The sequence below is a fragment of the Aegilops tauschii genome, chromosome 1, assembly GCF_002575655.3.
Source record: "Aegilops tauschii subsp. strangulata cultivar AL8/78 chromosome 1, Aet v6.0, whole genome shotgun sequence".
NCBI lineage: Eukaryota > Viridiplantae > Streptophyta > Magnoliopsida > Poales > Poaceae > Aegilops > Aegilops tauschii.
In genome coordinates this window covers 308,898,847-308,918,046 of record NC_053035.3, presented here as the reverse complement: position 1 = coordinate 308,918,046, position 19,200 = coordinate 308,898,847, and the positions used below count along the sequence as shown (strand labels likewise).

Genomic DNA, 19,200 nt, shown 5'->3' with positions numbered 1-19,200 from the left:
TTTTGGGTTTCACTTTCCTGGATCTTCAGGCGGCTCTTCAGATCAGAGATTTCCGATTCAAATTTCTTACAGGCGGCCTGTATAAATTCCGGGTTACAGTTAAGGTGATTATAATGCAATATTAAGTCCCAAGCACTTTGCAAGCAAAGACACTTGGCACTTGGGGACTAATGTATGCTGAAAGGCCCTATCTACAGTGCCGGTTCATGAAAGTAAGTCCCAAGCACTTTGCAGGCAAAGGTACTCGGCACTTGGGGGCTAATGTGTAAAGTTGCTCAACTACTTGATTAACATAAGGTAAAGACCGGTTCAATTATGCTGTTTAATCCGGCCCGTGAGTGTTACCAGGTAAGCCGGTTTTCTTGCAGTAATTATTAAGCCGGTATTAAGTCTACAACATATTCCATCATAAGTAATAGACTTGGGGGCTGGCATGGTAAGGATGACTATGGAGTAAGCAAGGGAGTCGTACCTCAGATTTTTGCTGTATTTGCTTCACCATGTCAATCTCTAGGTCCCGGCTGTTGTGCACTTGACCAATATAGCCAGCGACAATATCTCCAATGCTCAGATTGGCATAGTTAGTAATGTCCAGCCTGGCTCTGCGGCGTTCTAGAAGTTCCTCCTTGGCAGAGCACCTAGCCAGCACGGTGGGTCTTCCCGGTTCAACAAATTCGGTCCGGGTAATCACCACGTCCGGGTCATCTGGATGAGCCGGGCTGGGGATCTCCGGGTTATTAGAACCCTCCATAACTTGCTCATCAGATGGGGCAGTGGTGGTTTCAGGAGCTGGTGCAGACGGTGGCTCAGGGGCAGAGGCATCAGGTTCAGTCAAGACCGGCTCTTCGGCCGGCTTACTTTTCTTCGCCCTCTTGCTGGGCTTTACTTGTACACTGAAAGTCAAAGAGTTAGTGCAAAACCATGAGTAAGATAAGCACAAAGTAAGCTGATCATCATTACCCCGGGGCGGTCTTGAAGGCCGGCAAGCTAGACTGCATTGAGTCGCCGGAGGAAGGTGAAGTTCCCTGGTAGTTTGAGTCAGAAGAATTGAGTGGTTGACGAGTGACGCCCGCCAAAGGATGAAAAGGATATAAGTCGGAGATAACCTCGGTCCGGCGCTTCCTTGATGCTTCGGGTAAGCCGGAGGAGAGGTCTGCGTCCTTGCTAGTCTGGGTCTGCCTCCGACTCTCATGAATCTGTCGCTTCAAAAGAAATTGAGGATCTTGATAAGCTAAAGGATGTGAAAATCTTACTTTCCGGGTTACTCTTCAGACTTTCAGTCTTGGCAAGGGCTCCGAGTCGGAGGAAAGTATAGTTACCTCTTCAATCACCGGGTTACTCGCTCCGGTATCCTCCTGCTGATAATCAGTGTCAATAAGACGGATAAAAAAGGAGCCTAAAGAATCAAGGGCTACCTCTGACTCGGAGGTGTCTTCCAGGTGAAGCAGGTCCGAGGCGCTAGGCTTACTCCCCTTCTTGCGGGGAGCGGCTCTCCTGGCGGCTTTTTTAACCTTCCTGGCTTTCTTAGCAGCTTCATGGTCATACCTGACCTTCCAGAATTTATCATTAGCCTGTAAAATACAACAAAGATTAGTAAGCTAAGACAAAATCGTTAAAATGAAAGGAGAAGCATTCAGGTCAATGGTTTACCACAGGAGCCGGGTTAGTCTTGCAGAAAGGGCTTAAGCCCACTCTCCCGCAATCTGCCAGGCTCTCGTTCAGAAGCGACTTGGTTGTATCGTCAATAACGTCCTCAGGTAAGTCGTCTGGGTTGTGTCGTAGAGGATCATCTTTCCGGCCTGTGTACTCACACATCAAGCCGGGGCGGCGGCTTAAAGGAATCACCCGCCAAGCAATCCAGACCCGGACCAGATCAATGCCGTTTAGGCCGTTTCCCAGAAGAGCTTTGATTTTGTTGATGGTGGGAATAAGCGGTTGACGCTCAGCTTGAGATAATTTGTCTGGCAGGGGGTGATTTGACTCCAAACGCAGGGCGCGAAAGCCGGGCAGAGGGTTCTCATCAGCCGGAGAAGTATCTTGGCAGTAGAACCATGTCTGGTTCCAGTCCTTCGGGTGGCTTGGCGGTTCAGCATAAGGAAAGAGACAATCTCTCCGTCGTTGGATTGAGATTCCACCAAGTTCCAAGCTAGGCCCGTTGGCACATTCATTCTGGCGGTTCAGGTAAAATAACTCCCTAAAGAGTAGCAGGCTGGGTTCTTCTCCAAGGTATACCTCACAGAACACTTGAAAGTTACAAATGTTCGACACAGAGTTGGGTCCAATGTCTTGAGGTCGCAGATCAAAAAAGTGCAGAACATCTCTGAAGAATTTTGAGCCAGGAGGAGCAAAGCCCCGGCTCATGTGGTCAGCAAATATGACAACCTCTCCGTCCTTTGGTTGAGGTCTCTCTTCGGACGGGTCAGGAGCTCGGTAGGACATGACCTCCTTCTTAGGCAGGTAACCCGTTTTTACGAAGTCATCTAAGGTGCTATCAGTAACGTTGGATCTCACCCAGTTGCACGTAATGGGCGCTTTGGGAGCCTTGGGCGGCATTGTGGAAAATGGAAGCCTATGACAAAAGAGAATTCCCGGTTCAAATTTAAGCCACAGGAAGATTTCAGTTCAGTATTCAAGATGGCGGTTTATGAAGGGGCCTAATGATATATGACTAACTGTGTCAGGTTATCTAAGCCACCGTGGATATCTTAAGCAATTTAAGTTATTTAACTCTATTGTGAGTGAGCCGGAGATTTCACAAAGCAAGGTCTCTTTAAAGCCGGCGATATGAGCTGCCATGGCTAACAGATGTAGTTTTTTGTCTAAGTGTTGCACAAACAAGTTTCACAGATTGCAGGGATTACTTTGGATCAAACGATCGTCCAGAAAGGAAAAATTTCTAGACCTAAAAAACTGATACAGAGGAGTTCATAAGCTCTAAATGAGGTCTTTTTTCGGGCAAAAGGGATCTACTAGCATAAAAATGGGTGAGAAACTACTACCGCAGGGAGTCTGTACCGTTTTCGGATCAAAAGGAGCCTCGGTGGAGGAACTGTGAAGAAATCGAGATGAAACTACGAAGAACAGGGAAGAAGCATGGAACCCTAATGCAAATCTACTGTACGGAGTAGCAAGGACTTACTAGTGCCGATGAGCAGCGGAGGTCGCCGCCGTTTCTCTGGACCAGTTCAGGATGATGCAGCGGCCGAGGCTGAGGAAGACGAGGGGCGCGGCGGCGGCGGCGGAGCTCGAGCTCTGGGGCGTCAGAGGAGGAAGATGATGGATCGAGAAGAGTGACGAAAGGCTTATGGGCCGGGCCTATTTATAAGGGACGGCTGGTAAATGGGCGCGAGAAACGAGGAGGCTGAAGACATGATTATCTTGCCGCAGAAACGCCTCGATTCTCGGGATGGTCATTAAGATAAGATCCGTTGGGATATGACAGATTAAAAAATGAATTTAACGGAAGATGACGTCATGGCGGGTTACCAAGAATCCAGAAGATGACGTCACGGCGGGTTATAACCTTCGCACAAGCAGAAGCCGGAAGATTTTCTCTTAAAGGTATTGAAGATTGACATGAACCGGTTCGAATCAATCTGGGGCCTAATGTTGAGGATATGGCCATTAGAGTCACCCGCCCAAGAGGGGCCGGGTTACGTCATAATGATCATCACGTGAAGCCCAGTACCAAGTTTGAGGATGGCGGTTCAGTAATGGGCTTAAGACCCGGAGGCGGCTTAAGCCCCGTAGTGATAAACCGCCGTTATAGCAAGACTTGTAGTGTAAGGCAAGAATAGTTAAGAGTCCGAGCCGGACACTGTTATAAGCCGGCTGGGACTCTGAGAGCCGCTGGGCGTCAACCTCTCTATATAAAGGGACGACCCGGCGGCGGTTCAGGACAAGCAACATCAGATCGGTAGCCAGGCATAGCGGTTAAGCTCCCTGGTCATCGAAACCCTAAGTAATTCCACCTCAACTGGAGTAGGCTTTTACCTTCACCGTAAGGGGCCGAACCTGTATAATCCTCGTGTCCTTTGTCCCGTTTAACCCCTTTAAGCTTCCTAGCTGCGATGGCTCCACGACTAAGTCCTTGCTCGAGGACATCTGCCGTGACAATTCCACGACACCGACCGTGTGATTTCATACCTCCTTGAGCAGGGTTGTATAGCTGGGACATCAAGGCAAGAAACGACCCCGTGGAGTCCGATGGCTCCGTCAAGCTCGCCGACATCGGTGTAGTCCTCTAAATTTGATATACTTAAAAAAAATCATGTACATGAACCCATCAGGTTGTGCTCAGTCTTCTTCCTACTTTGGCGACATAGTGAGGACCACATCAGGTTTTGCTTATAATTAAGATGCTTATTAGAAGATCACTAGAAGACCCTATGATCCATGGGAATAAATAGGCAAAAGTAGTTGTAATAACACAAATTTTTCGCATTGTATTTCCATGATCTATTGCAAATAACAGGAGAATGATCTGTTTTTTAAATGATAGGAGAATACCACAAAGTCCAAAAATATTAAACAGGTTAGATTGGGACAACACAATTGAACCTGCCGGTCAGAATGCTTTAAACATAATAAATTATGGCAACAATTTTGCTAAATAGGATAAAACGGATGAAATCCCTCTAAATTGGGTAATTAGAGTCAAAAATGTCAAAATAGGGGGTAAAAACCGGAATATACTCTATAAAATAACTAGACCAAATAGAACTTTGCGTGCTTCGCATTGTTAAAGCAATGGTACACACCTCACCAAACCCAATAAATAAGGGCTTTCATTCATCTGTATATGCATCCTACTGAAAACAAGGGGTATGGCACAGATCATGCGTTGGCGCCTCAACTAGCTCTATACATAACTGTACCTCCTGATTTGTAGTTTTTTGTAACCCTAGCCCCAGTTGTGGTAGTTTTATGCTATTGACTCCCCATGCAACAATTTCTTGACCGTTGTGGTCCCTCACGCGACGACGACGGCGACTCACTGAGTTCTGCAGCCTTAAGCTTTGATTCTGTAGCTGTTTGCTCCCGTTGCCTGATTGTGCACCCCAATGCTTGCTTCTGTAGTCTGAATTCAAAAGTAGTATAATGTTGCATTTTTCTATTGGTGAAGCCTGTAAGTTTACTTATGCAATCTGGATTCAGAAGTTGTATCCACACTATGAAAGACATGCAATCTCCAATATATAATCTTTATCTCTAATCTTTAGACGTATGAATTCAGTTGAATAAATTTGTTGAGATGAGCTATTTTCTGTAAGTGATTGAGAAAATATAAAGGTGAAGTTCTGTCCAACATTATCTTTGCTGAGTTCTTTTCAAGTCATTCAATGTGACTTATCTTGTATCCTTCAAAGCTTTGTTTTGAAGAACATACGCAAAGAAGAATCTAGGCAGAGATGTGTTCTGTTGAATATGCAATTCTGAGGTTGTCAACTAAGAAGCCATACCCAGGCTGTCTACAATACCAAGTGATTTGAGTCCACAAAGGACCTACTAGAAGCTAGCGCTGTTGAACTGGATGCGGAATGAGCTTCATCTTACAAAGACATTATTCAAGACATGCCCAGGCTACAAAATTGACGACAATTTCAAATTATTCCTCTCAGGAGAAATAACTAGATAACTCTCAAAAGAACCATAATGTTCACATATTCAAATAACAGTAGTACTTCTCCCGAAAGAACCATAACATTCATCCTCAAAATTTATTGAACGCATGAATTTCTTGTTCTGCACTAACACTATAGAAAAATAAAAGCACCATGTTACCTTGATTCGGATAAAAGCACCAGGTGATGTCTTCTTTTGCATACTCACATTTGGCCTAAACTTTGATGCTTAAACTAGTGTGACAACCAATTTGCGCACAAAAACACCATTATAGCAGTGTACCCTACTCATCATTCTAGGCTAAGTATCCAGTGAATCTCCGTTTCTTGTGGTGGTAGTAAACTATGGTCGCTAGAATTTTAGGTAGATGCTCCATCTGTTGGCTACATGTACATGCCTACCAAGAGGCGGAGGCATGCCAGGGGACATAATTACAGGGGGTGACAGTGATATGTGCCCCCAAGGGTGAGTCGCGGTTGCCAAAGGGTGATCCACATTCATGTATGGCAACCGGCAGCCGACGGTCGGACGATGGCCCCATCGCGATCGACGGAAGGAAAGTCAAATCACGATGGAAAGCCCATCCCCGCTGACAGAAATCCCATCCTTGCTCTTTGATCCCTCGACAAGTTGAGAAACCACATCAGGTTCACAACAACTAAACAAGTCCCAAGGTCCTTTTTTCTGCATCCGGAAGCAATTTTATGTTTCATGAACAATGTCCACCTTTTCATCACCGATGCTCTACTTCGTTGCTGTCGGTTGAATTCATGATGTCTCGCAAGCCTAATTATTGTAGTATATTTATAATGTATAATCTACTTAAGTAAGTAAATGACATTGGTAGTGTTCACCGAAGCATTTGATGGATACATAGTGCAACTCGATGCTAACGACTAGTAACTCATGAGCTAGAGTGTTATATAGAGAGCCGAGGTGTGTGTTCTCTTCCAAAACGATTGGAGTTTCTTAAGAACATTGTGTTGCGCGATTGCATAGTTAAGGATCTGGTACGAGTTAGGCGCATCAAAACACTGGCATGTGCTCTATTGTACAAGTGTTCACTTATCACATCCACATGCCGACAGGTGAATCATGTTCGTTGTACGCAAGACATAGAGATCTCAGGTACTTACTCGATCGTCACATTGAGCGGTTTTCTGTGTGCAGCAAGGACAAATCATGGTGGAAAGTACAATCTACTCTTTGTTTATTGCAGCAGAACTCGGACAAAAGAAAGTAACCATAAGCTAATTATTAACAAGCTGCGTGAGCTGAATAATTTCATGGTGGTGATGCGTAGTTAGCACAACCTACCTGCTTATTCACCTTAGCTTCCAACAAAAGTATCTGCATTGCCCAAATGAGGAACTTCCTGTCAAATGGCCCATTGCAAGCAACGGAACTACTCTTCCTTCAAAATTTCATGTCTTGTAATTGAGAAAAGGTGTCGTTGAAATACCATTGGACCTCAGTGCGAGCCAAGGATATGTCCATATTTCAGTTTGCACATTTTTTTCATAGAAAAATTAAAATTATGTATTGCATAACAGCATGAGCAGTACGAAATTTCATGAGAGGGTAGATATGCATATTTTTCTTATGCAAAAAGCGAACTAAGTTACCCAAATGTCAAAACAATGTCCGCAGTACAAGTTCACGGAGGGCATATTTCACCGTAATTTCTTGTTTGCGCTCATGTTTATGAATATATCCAGTTTCCAATGTGCACATACGTACCAGTTTATTTTTGCAGTGCGGGTATATATAGGGCAGACAATTTCCTGCCAGTGTATTCTTCTGCAGGTGAGTTGATTACTAAGAGGTAAATTCAAACCGGGCATGTTGATTATAAGAGAAAATGAAAAACTACTTAGTCTAGCAAAGTAACAACACATCTATACCTAATATTAAAGTTGCTAGTGCTTCTGGCGTCCGTCGGTAATTTTGTAGAAAAGACCCTTTGTTTTTTAGTATTCAACCCGCAGGACACGCTTAAGTCACAGCCGAACCATTTTTTGCATTTTTTCGAAAACCCCCTGACTTTTCAGTTAATTCACCTGCGAATCATATTTAAGTCAAACAGATGCTTTTTAAAATTATCCATATCTTTTAAACCGTGACTTCGATTTTAACATGTCATATACGAAATTTGATTAGAAAAATGTATAGAATCTGAATATTTTGTTATTTTTACCTGTTAAATATCTTTAAATATTATTTTGGAAGTAAACTTATAAGCTATTGCGCATGGTCCGTTTTTCTTTCGTAACGGCGGCGATCCTGATTGCAAATAAACATCCACTAAAACATGTTCAAATACGTTCTTATTTATGTGAACACTGAGGCAACTGTCGGCGAGGGTGAGAAGGAGGATAAGCGGCAACACAAATATGGTGCCCTGCTGAAAATAAAGGACATGGACCTATCGTGGTCTTTAGTCATAATTATTGGGTTAAGAGCGTGTGTTATTTTTTTCTTCCATTATAATGCACGGGCTCTTTTGCTAGTAAATGTACAAAACTTTATCTATTACTTCATCTCAGCAGGACAGTGGCCTGACCAGGGTAAACCCGGCCTGCATCATCGTGCCACTATAGCATGTCAAGCCCAAGAAAGCTTTTTGACCAGGGTAAACCCGGCCTGCATCATCGTGCCACTATAGCATGTCAAGCCCAAGAAAGCTTTTTTCAATTCTGACACAACAGGATCGGAAGCATGAAGAGTACCTTGCACCTACATAGCCCTTGCATAGGTCACAAGGGAATAACGCCATGTGGCCCGTGAGCCAACATGGAGGCGAGCAAGAAGGCTTTACTGAGGGCGCCAACATGCTGGTTGTCCGGATCCCTGTTTTCATTAGTACTTCCTCCGTTCTAAAATTTTTGTCTTAGATTTGTCATAAATACCGATGTATCTAATACTAAAACGTGATTTGATACATTCGTATTTAGACAAATTTAAGACAAGAATTTTGGGATGAAGGGAGTACGTTTAAGGCCAGTTGAAATATGGCTAATTTTTTTTAAATAATACAATTTTTTTAAATTACAGAAATAATACGCAGAAAAAAAAATTTACAAGAATAATACACCGTCGGCCCACTGCAGGCCGACTGAGCCCAGTCGGCCCACAGCAGGCCGATCGGCTATCAGGAGGCCGACTGCAGGCCGGGCAGCCACGCGGCGGCCTGTGGTTGGTCGTGCCACGTCGCGAGGGGGGAGGCAGCGGCCTGTCGGCGTGGTGCGCCCCTGTCGGCCTGCCGCCCGCCGATCGGCCACCTGGTGGCCGACAGGGTGCGGCCGACCTGACGCGCGCTGGCCAGCCCGCCCTTATCCTCTCCTTCTCTCTTTCCTGCATTATTTCTTCTCCCCTGCCCGCCCATATCCTCTCCTTCCTCCATTATTCTTCTCCCGTGGCTCATTCTGCTGTGTTCTTCCTCCTCCTCTCTCTACAGAAAAATGGCACACATTTGTACACCTAAATGAGCTACATTTTCGCGATTTTGGCACCGTGAATGGGTTCAACTCATTTAGGGCAGCCAAAAGAGGTGTCGATCTACTGACGGGGTAGCTCGTGGTGGTCGTGGTGAGCATTTTGGTGGAGGTGGTGGTGGTGAAGTTGGGGCAGTGTTCGTCGTTGGGGCAGTTGGGGTGGTGAGGTGGTGCTGGTGGTGGAGGTGGTGGAGGTGGTGGTGGTGGAGGTCGTTCGTCGTTCGTCATTCGTCGTTCGTCGTTCGTCGTCCGTCGTTCTTCGTTCGTGGTTCTTCGTTCTTCGTTCGCAGTTCGCACGCACGCTTCAAGGGTATATTTCAGCCCTCATTTTATTTTTCGTAGGTGCTCCGGGAGTATACGTAAATATTGTTATTTGCCGCGGTAGTATACGTAAATATTTGTGTGCGATTATTGTTTTTTGGCCCGGTAGTATACGGAAATATTGTTATTTGCCCCGGTAGTATACGTAAATATTATTCGTTCGCACGCACGCTTCGTTCGATGTGAAAATAAATTTGTGTGCGATTATTGTTATTTGTCCCGGTAGTATACGTAAATATTTGTAGTTGCTACGGCAAATATTCGTAATATAGTTGTAGGTGTGTGAATTGTATTAGTTGTTAGTGGGATAATAAGTTGTTGCTTAATACTTGACACGTACACAGGTGCGGGATAAGAAGTTGGAAACATGAATAAAAAGTTGGAAAGAAGAGACAAGTTTCTTTTTGAAGAGTTGGGGTCGGCATGTGCATAGCATGTCAGTTTGATGAAAATTTAATAAGGAAGCAAAAAATAGGAAAAGTAGAACTACATGTTAAAAAGCGTTTCAGTCCGTACCCGATGCGAATATGAAGCGGATTACCCGCTAACCTTTATTATGCGTATTTTCTAAAGTTTAACCCATAACAAGCAATGCCACACTGTTTTTTTTAAACGGCCACGCTGTAGTTTAACAAAAAAACTTCTTTGCAAGGAAGAATTTTACATGATCGTAGAAATAAGACGCATGCCTTTTTCTAAATTATTTTAACATAGATTAAAATAAAAAATACATCAACATGGCCATATAATTCAAATAAACTGAATTATCATATTTGTCGGTTATATTATTATTATTATTTGAGGCCTATTTATTATTAGTAAACATGGGCCCATTTATTATATTATTTACTATGGTCCTGGTAATATATATATAGACATGTCTAATACTTGTATTTCTATGTTGAAAAAAATAGGTGAGTCGAGATGTCCGATGTAGTGAAGTTGAGATTTTACTATGGTCCTGGTACTGTCCAAACAAATGAGTTGGGAGCAGATCTGAGTGAATTTACTCACATAGAGGTTGCAATCAGCGCACCACAAACATGGTCTGTTAGTCAGTTGAAAGAATGGATTGCGGCAAGTTTAGGTCTTGATACTGAAACACACACCGTCGGTGTTCATGCATTGTGGACACGGTCAAGTTCAAAAATTTACTTTTATTTGAGGCCAATAGAGGGAGACTCCGATTGGGTGCGGTGGTTACAAGGTTGTGAACGAAGGGGATGCAATCCTGTTGCTTTAGTGCTTCCCGTCGTGAAGGAGGTCACTGCACATGAAGGGGAGGGTGGCTACGAAGGACAGAGCAGTCATGTAGAAGGAGGAAATGCTTATGGTTACGACCAAGGACGGAGCAGTCAGGTAGAAGGAGGAAATGCTTATGGTTATGAACCAGGGCAGAGTAGTCAGGTAGAAGGAGGAAATGCCGATGGTGATTACAATGGCGAGGTGGACGCTGACGAGGTAGATGGGCACATGCAGAACCAGATGGAAGAAGAAGACACCGATGTTGAAAGGGGTCATGCCGATGATTCTGACGAGTCAGATGAAGAAGAAAATGCAGGGGAGGTCCCGAATCCTGCATGGTGGAATCATGACTTATCATCTGCAATGACCGTGAATGATGGACATGATTCAGCCTGGCAATATCACCAGAACAATATTGCGACGGGTGCTATGTATCCGAACAAGCAAGCCCTGAAGGATGCAATAATTAATTGGGCAATGTCCACGCAAAGGGTTTTCAAAGCTGAGGTGTCCAGTCAGAAATTCCTCACAATGGTATGCAAGAATGCAGATTGTCCCGCAAGGGTGCACGGCTTTCTCCCTAAGTATGGCACAAGTTGGGTGATAAGTGACTTAGTTAATCACACTTGTCTTATTCCCTGCATCCCTCAAGATCATGCCAACCTTTCATCCACGCTTATTGCTCGACTGTTTTACGATGAGATAGTGCAAGGCAAAGCTATGGAAGTGAAGGCAGTGCAGACAAAAGTGTTCGCCAGGTTGAAGTACAGAATTTCTTATGGCAAGGCTTGGAGGGCTAAGCATGCAGCGCTTGAGAGGAGATTTGGTTCTTATTTTGATGCATATGACTCTGTTGTCCACCTCCTCCACACCCTGCAGCAGCGGAATCCAGGCACCTATATCGATATCCAAGACATGTTCATGCCAGAGTTCCCAACTATGAGGGTTTTGCATCGTCTCTTCTTCTCTTTCGGTGTATGCATCGAAGCTTTCAGGCATTGCCGACCGGTGATATGTGTTGACGGTACTTTTCTCACAGGCAAGTACAAGGGTCAGATACTGACAGCCATAGGTCAAGACGGCCAAAATCAAGTCGTCCCACTGGCATTTGCTTTTGTGGAGAGTGAGAACATTGAAAGTTGGACATGGTTCTTTAGGCAGTTGAAAATATCAGTTGTCAAGGAGAAGCCGAATGTGTGCATCCTTCATGACAGGCATGCAGGTATACTCAGTGCGATAAGGACACTGACAAACCCAGGCCCTGAGGAACAAGTTCCATGGCAGGACTTGCAGAGCCGTTGGTGCATGCGCCATCTGGGGGCTAATTTCTTCTCGCAGTTTAGAAATAAGAACCTGATGAATCTGTTCAAAAAACTCTGCAAGCAGAACCAGTTATGGAAGTACAATTTGATACGCGACAGACTTAATGTGTGCACGCAGAGACACGTGAGGGACAGGAAAGCTGCAAGAGATGCAGCGGTGAGGGCACATGTTGAAGCAGTAGCTGCACAGTTGGCAACAGGAACAGTGGCCGTGGAGGAGGAGGCTGTTGGGCTATGTGACCTGCCAGGCTTTGACCCACCTGGTACTAGGAGAAGGCTCGGGAGGTCGATTAAAACCTTCGAGCAGTGGATAGAGCATGAGCCTCTGGAGAGGTGGTCTTTGCTACATGACACACATGGAGCAAGGTACGGTGTCATGACAACGAACCTCGCGGAAACATACAACCATGTCCTCAGAGGAAACCGGGCATTGCCACTTACAGCCATCGTTGAGGGTATTTTCTATGGCACCGTCAAGTATTTCAGAGACAGACGTCAAATAGCAGAGCAGCATATCTTGAACAACCCAAATACACGGTACTGTGAAAGAGTCACGAAGTACATGGACAACAAGATGCAAAAAGCTAGGTCACACACTGTAGTCGCCATCGGTAATCAAGAAAGAAGGTTTGAGGTCCGCTTAGCCAACAACAAATTCGGATGTGCAAATGAGTTGAGGACGCATGAGGTGAAAATAAGCAATGAAGCCTGGCCAACGTGTGAGTGCACATGCAATAAACCGAAATTGCTTCACCTACCTTGCTCACATGTACTTGCTGCTTGCGGGCAGCTTGGAATGGACGCAATATCGTTTGTGTCTCCATATTTTCTGAAAGAGGCTGTCCTCAATACCTGGACAGGTGAGCTGATGGGTTTTCGATCAATGGGTAATTTCAACAGCGTCAACCCCGCCGATAGGCGTTACATTCCAAACCCAGAGCATATGCGTACAAGTAGAGGCAGACGGCAGTGTCAGCGCATCCGAAATGATATGGATGAATCTGAAGCAGGAGGTCCGACTAGGCAATGCATTCTATGCAATGAATTTGGCCATAGGGACACTAATTGTCCCACTTTCGTCACTGGGCGTGGACGAGGCAACCGGGGAAGAAGAGGAGGTAGAGGTAGTAGAGGAGTAAGGGCGAGAGGAAGAAGCTAAGCTAGCACTAGTTTGTTCTGAATTTATATTAAGTGTGCTGTGGCACTATGTTCTGAAATTTGTATTAAGTGTGGCACTATGTTATGAATTTTTATTAAGTGTGACACTATGTTCTGAATTTTTATTAAGTGTGCCACTATGTTATGAATTTTTATTAAGTGTGGCACTTTGTTCTGAATTTTTATTAAGTGTGACACTATGTTCTGAATTTTTATTAAGTGTGGCACTATGTTATGAATTTTTATTAAGTGTGGCACTATGTTATGAATTTTTATTAAGTGTGGCACTTTGTTCTGAATTTTGTAAGTGCAGAATGTCGGGATTGTGGTTGTTGAATGGGGACATTGATAAGGGTCATCGTGGTGCGATATGGTATGAGCGCAAGCTTGAGCCTCTCGTCACTCGCACTCCTAAGGAAAACTGGAAGATACACTCAGGATGGCTTCAGCGGTACGCGCTTTATTAATTTGCACACTGACATGCATATTAATGGTTGAAATGGGAGACAGTAACTGAAAAGTTCTCTGATGAAGGTTGAAATGGGCCGGCCTTTTACCTTTCGCGCGTCTGGTTGAGTCTATCCCGGGTGAGAAACGCGTCGCCATCGATGGGTCTTTGCTGAGCTGCTTAGTGGACCGTTGGAGGCCAGAGACCCACACGTTTCACTTCAGATGGGGAGAGATGGCTCCTACTCTGGAGGATGTGTCACTTTTGCTCGGACTACCGTTGGCAGGTCATGCCGTAGGACCGTTGGACGCACCGGCTGGTTGGGAGCGAGCTCTTACAGAACGTTTTCACGGTGTTTTTCCGGATGCTCCCGATCCGGTATGGGAGCATCACGGACCTAAGTATGAGTGGTTGCTAAATTTCCGGGTAATTTCCCCTACCTATTCTCTTCAAGTTATCGCGCATAAAGTTTTACAGAATATAATTGCGGCTTACTAAAACTTTCTCTTCGCTTAATGCAGATCCAGAACTTCCGGGCGCCGTTGACTGCGGAACAGATCACTCGGAGCCTCGAGGCCTACTTACTGTGGCTTTTCGGCAAGGTGATGTTCACGGAGAACCATGTCACCACTATTAGCGCCCTCTACATCCCTATGGCACTCGAGATAGTGAGCGCTCAGACGGCGGATCAGATCAGACAGAGGAGTTGGGGTTCGGCGGTGTTAGCGGCTACATACCGAGGTATGTGCAACGGTTGCCAGCTTACATCGAGAAAGCCAGCCCTTCTTGGATGCCCTCTATTCCTACAGCTGTGGTCGTGGGAGAGGTTCTCTATAGGGCGACCAGATGTACGTGTTCATGAGCCTATAGACGCCATGTTTGATGTTGACGGCATCGACATGCCTACTTTCGGTCTGTGTTGGACTCGTCGCAAGGTATGCACCGTGTTGTAGTTTAATGCAACTTTTTCTGCACAAGAGATCGATCGATGCTAGCGGCTACTAACTTTTATTCTCTGCAGAGACGCTTTGCTAGTGATCAGACCAGGAAGGCGTACACAGCATTGAACGAGCAGTTCGATGCGTACACCGGGGTCATCTGGCAGCCCTACACGGAAGCAGCCATACAAGCGAGATACCCTGCTGGTATGTCTGTGCTATGCACAAGGGACCGAGATTACTGGATGACAAAATCGAAGATCATCTTCGATGTCTTCGTCGAGGAGATGGCACAACAGAGGGTTATGAGGCAATTTGGTCTTCTGCAGTTGGAGCTACCTCCCCCTATAGAGAACCCAGTGCCAGCACACATCCACAGGTATTAACCAGTTTTTCAATGTTGCATTTTCTTTCATAGTACTCCATTCGAAGCTTTAGGTAATTGTTGAACACACACCACAATTTTAGGACGACAAGGAAGGGCATGAACAGGACAACTGCTGACTGGCTAGTTAGACTAGAGCCGTATGTTATAGAATGGGAGACAGCAAACACAAATCTATGGCATGAGAATCACAATTTCGATCTCGATGAATTCAATCTCTATTTGCGGCGCTACATGACCGGAACACGGTTACGCATTGTTGAGTACTCCCACCCAGAGGAGTTACCGGATCCTACTCCGTCGGATATGTACCCGAGCTATGATACTTCGGGCTCTAGGCAGTACGCGGTAAGATATTTTTTCTTTACGTAATGTTGTCACATACTTTGACGTGCAAGAGACAGACATTATTAATCGTCATGGAAATTTGCAGGCTACCTTGACACGCGAACTGTACGACGACGTGACCACCTTTGGACGATCTCTATCGTCTGGACCTCTTCTTCAACATCGTCCAGTGGTACAGTCCTTCTTGGAAAGAATTCAGAATAAGATACGGACTGTGTACGAGGCTATCACGTGCACCCGGAGAACCGATGTTGTTCAGCACGAGCAGGAGCAGCCGCGTCACTCCATGCAACAACATCAACCACGTCCACGCCTAGCACAGCAGCCGACAACCAGGCCACCCCGTCCTGACCAACCTGGCAGTTCTACGTGGCACCCGCAGCACTATGGTCCCACGTCGAGCTTCGTGTTTTCTCGACAGCCACAGCAACACGGGCCCTCGTCGAGCTTCGTGTTTTCTCCACAGCCACAGCAGCACGGTCCCTCGTCCAGTTTCGTGTTTCAGCCAGAGCAGACGTCACACCCAGCAGGTATGTGTCTTCATATTTATTGTTTTCAATATTAATTGACGCGACCTCATTCTTCATGATGAACCGTTCCATCGCGTAGGGGCCTATGGATATCAGGCGTCTATGTTGGCATCACATGATACGTGGGGGAGTGATCAACATACCGAGGACAACATACAGGCTCAGATGTCGCAGCACACCCAGTGGATGAACATGTTTTCGACTCCTCCACCAGGCCCCACACAGGATACACAGCATGACCAGGGAGAGTCTGAGATTCCTCCTCGTCACGTTAGGGCACCCGACAGGTTGGGATGGTCCCCGATTCCAGATCCGCCTCCCCGCCAGGCCAGACGTCGTCACTGACGCTTCTATGTATCTGTATCAGTACAGACATTACCATCTATTTCTGTGTAAGACTTATGTCTATTCTATGTATGAGACAAATGACTATGTACTTATGTACGAGACATATGCCTACTCTATTTTAGTACTCTGTTATCGGAACATAATATTCATACAACGAGACATTGCAAGCAAATAGATAGAACTACATCTAAATTAAATGGTACGTAACTGAACTCACAACATACAGCATAAAAACTACATGAAGTCATCATCGTCATATGTTCGCGCCAACTTTTTCCCGCCATATGTTCCCGCCAACTTTTTCCCGCCACCCGTTTCCCTCCTCCCATTTCCCGCCAACCCTTTCCCGCCATATCGCAGTCGTTCTTTCCCGCCATTTTCTCCTCTCTACCTATAAAACCCCCTTCAGATGGAGCTGCATAAGCATTGCAGTGTGCTGGTGGTGAAATTGGAGCACTGTGGTGGAGGTGAAGCTGTTGTTCGTCGTTCTTCGTTGGAGCCGGAGCACCGGCAGTTTGGTGGCCGCCGTTCGTCCTTCATCCTTCGCACGCACGCTTCAAGGGTATATTTAAGCCCACATTTTATTTTTCGTAGGTGCTCCGGTAGTTTTTGTTAATATATTTAGATGTCAACTAATTAATCTGTCAATATTTGTAGTTGCTACGACGAATATTCGTAATATAATTGTAGGAGGGTGAATTGTATTAGTTGCTTCGTAATATATAGACATGTCTAATATTTGTTAGTGGGGATATTAAGGGGTAGGGTAGGTACTCAATGCGATTTGTGTGTTGCAGATGGCTGAGAGTACTCAGTGGGTGCTTAGCCCTATTGTTCATGTACAAGGCTTGTCTCCAAGTGTTGTGCAAGTTAGTGAAGTGGACCTCACTTTTGATTGGTTGAAGACTAAATTCATGTTGAAGCAAGGGTTGAAGGAAGACGATTTTGTGTACTACGTCAGCAGGAAGCATTCAGATGGCCCTGGGGAAAGAAAATTGATTGACATAACTGATGATGGCAAGATTCAAGAAATGCTGAGCGAATGGGAATGGAAAAGGGTTGTTCAGTTGCATTGCTACAGGAAACCGAGTTATATGTGATGCATTTGTCATTCGAGATCCGCCTCCCCGGCAGGCCAGACGTCGTCATTGCCGCTCCTATGTATCAGTAGAGACATTACCATCTTTTTCTGTGTGAGACTTATGTCTATTCTATGTATGAGACAAATGACTATGTACTTATGTACGAGACATATGCCTACTCTACAAGATCATATTTAGATAGAACATAATATTCATACAACGAGACATTACAAACAACTAGATAGAACTACATCCAAATTAAATGGCACGTAACTGAACTCACAACATACAGTATAAAAACTACATGAAGTCATCATCGTCATCCTCGATCGATGCAGAACTCTTGCCCTTCGACGATGCAGAAACCTTGCCCTTCGATGATGAAGAACTCTTGCCCTTCGACGATGCAGAAACCTTGCCCTTCGATGATGAAGAACTCTTGCCCTTCGACGATGCAGAACCCGAAAGCGGCGGCATGAAGATATCATCTTCGTCCTCGCTCTCCTCAGTCCATAAACATAGATTATTTGCTGCAATCCTTCTGAAAGTTTCACTCTTCGGCACCACTACCTTCTTCCACCTGTCATGCAACCTAAGAAGTTCTTTACGTACCTCCTCATAGGTCCTTTCAGGCCACCCAGAACTACGTAATTGGTGAGCCAACTCATTCATTATGGTGTCACTACCGGTGAGTTCGTCCCATGGAACTATCCTATTATCCATCCTGAAATCGGTAGCTAGCCTTAGAAGAGTCCTGCTCATCCCAGGGTGAAAACTACGATCGAAAGGATAATGGGACATCTCAACTACACTACACTGCAATGCTTATCCAGCTCCGTCTGAAGGGGGTTTTATAGATAGAGACGAGAAAATGGCGGGAAAGAACGACTGCGGTATGGCGGGAAAGGTTGGCGGGAAATGGGAGGAGGGAAACGGGTGGCGGGAAACGGGTGGCGGGAAATGGGTGGCGGGAAATGGATGGCGGGAAAAGCGCAGTTTGGAAATGTCGATAACTTTCAAAACAAATGTTCATCACAATGGAAAAAGGTTCCCGCCTTTCAAAAAATGCATGCAATTTTTTTGGAAAATATGATAAGAAATGGTTCGTGCCACTAAATGAATGTACGTCACCTTTGCTGGAAATATTCTCGTGTTTCCAAAAAATATCCATGACATTCTACAAAATGGTACTCCCTTCATCCCATAATATAAGATGATATTACAATCAATATACTCACATATCACGTGGGTTAACAAATGTTTAGATGGATCATGACATTTTAAGAAAATATTCGCGTGTTTCTAAAAAAAGTTTGTGAAAATTTCAGAAAAGCATTTTAATAAATGTTGTGTGGTTTAAAAAAATGGTATTTCCATTAAAAATGTATTTGAAGAAATGTTACCATGTATTCATAACGTGTTAAAATATATACTTTTAAAAAATATTCGCGTGTATTATTAAAAATAGGCATGCACCAGTCGGCCCACAGCAGGCCAACTGAGCATAGTCGGCCCACTACAGGCCTATCGGTGTACTGCAGGCCGACTGGACCCTGTCGGCCAACTGCAGGCCGACTGGGCTTCAATCTGGTGGCCGACAGCCCAATCGGCCAGCAGCAAACTGATGGGCCACCAGTCGGCCTGCTGTGGGCCGACAGGGCTCTGTCGGCCTGCAGTAGGCCGATGGTGTATTATTTTTGAAAAATCTTTTTTTTTGCGTATTATTTCTGTAATTTTTAAATAAAAATGTATTATTTAAAAAAAATTAGCTGAAATATGTTGGTTTCCCGTTTCCGGGAGATGCTAACATGCTCGCGGAATTATCTAACTACTGCTACCTGTGCCTTTCATAGCCCTAATCGGACTCACATGCTTTGTAGGCCATCACATTTAGTCACCAAAGTAACTCATGCCCCATGGCCTTTGCCCTTGGTGCATCTGTTGAGTGGGTTCTCG

At 45.1% G+C, this 19,200-nt stretch overlaps 1 protein-coding gene across 2 annotated transcripts; it reads left to right on the top strand.

Moving 5' to 3' along the window:
- The first annotated feature begins 13,366 nt into the window (after positions 1-13,366).
- LOC120976804 (serine/threonine-protein phosphatase 7 long form homolog) lies at positions 13,367-16,295 on the top strand. Of its 2 annotated transcripts, XR_012182215.1 has the most exons (6): positions 13,367-13,616; positions 13,700-14,039; positions 14,135-14,548; positions 14,635-15,284; positions 15,370-15,814; positions 15,894-16,295. XR_012182215.1 is itself a non-coding variant. In XM_073496762.1 (4 exons), the coding sequence occupies exons 1-4, from the start codon at positions 13,480-13,482 to the stop codon at positions 14,935-14,937; spliced, it is 1,194 nt and encodes a 397-aa protein (XP_073352863.1). In that variant the 5' UTR covers positions 13,367-13,479; the 3' UTR covers positions 14,938-15,362. The 2 variants fall into 2 exon arrangements, 1 of the variants encoding a protein (XP_073352863.1); XM_073496762.1 differs by lacking the exons at positions 15,370-15,814; positions 15,894-16,295 and having other exon boundaries at positions 14,635-15,362.
- The last annotated feature ends 2,905 nt before the right edge of the window (positions 16,296-19,200 follow it).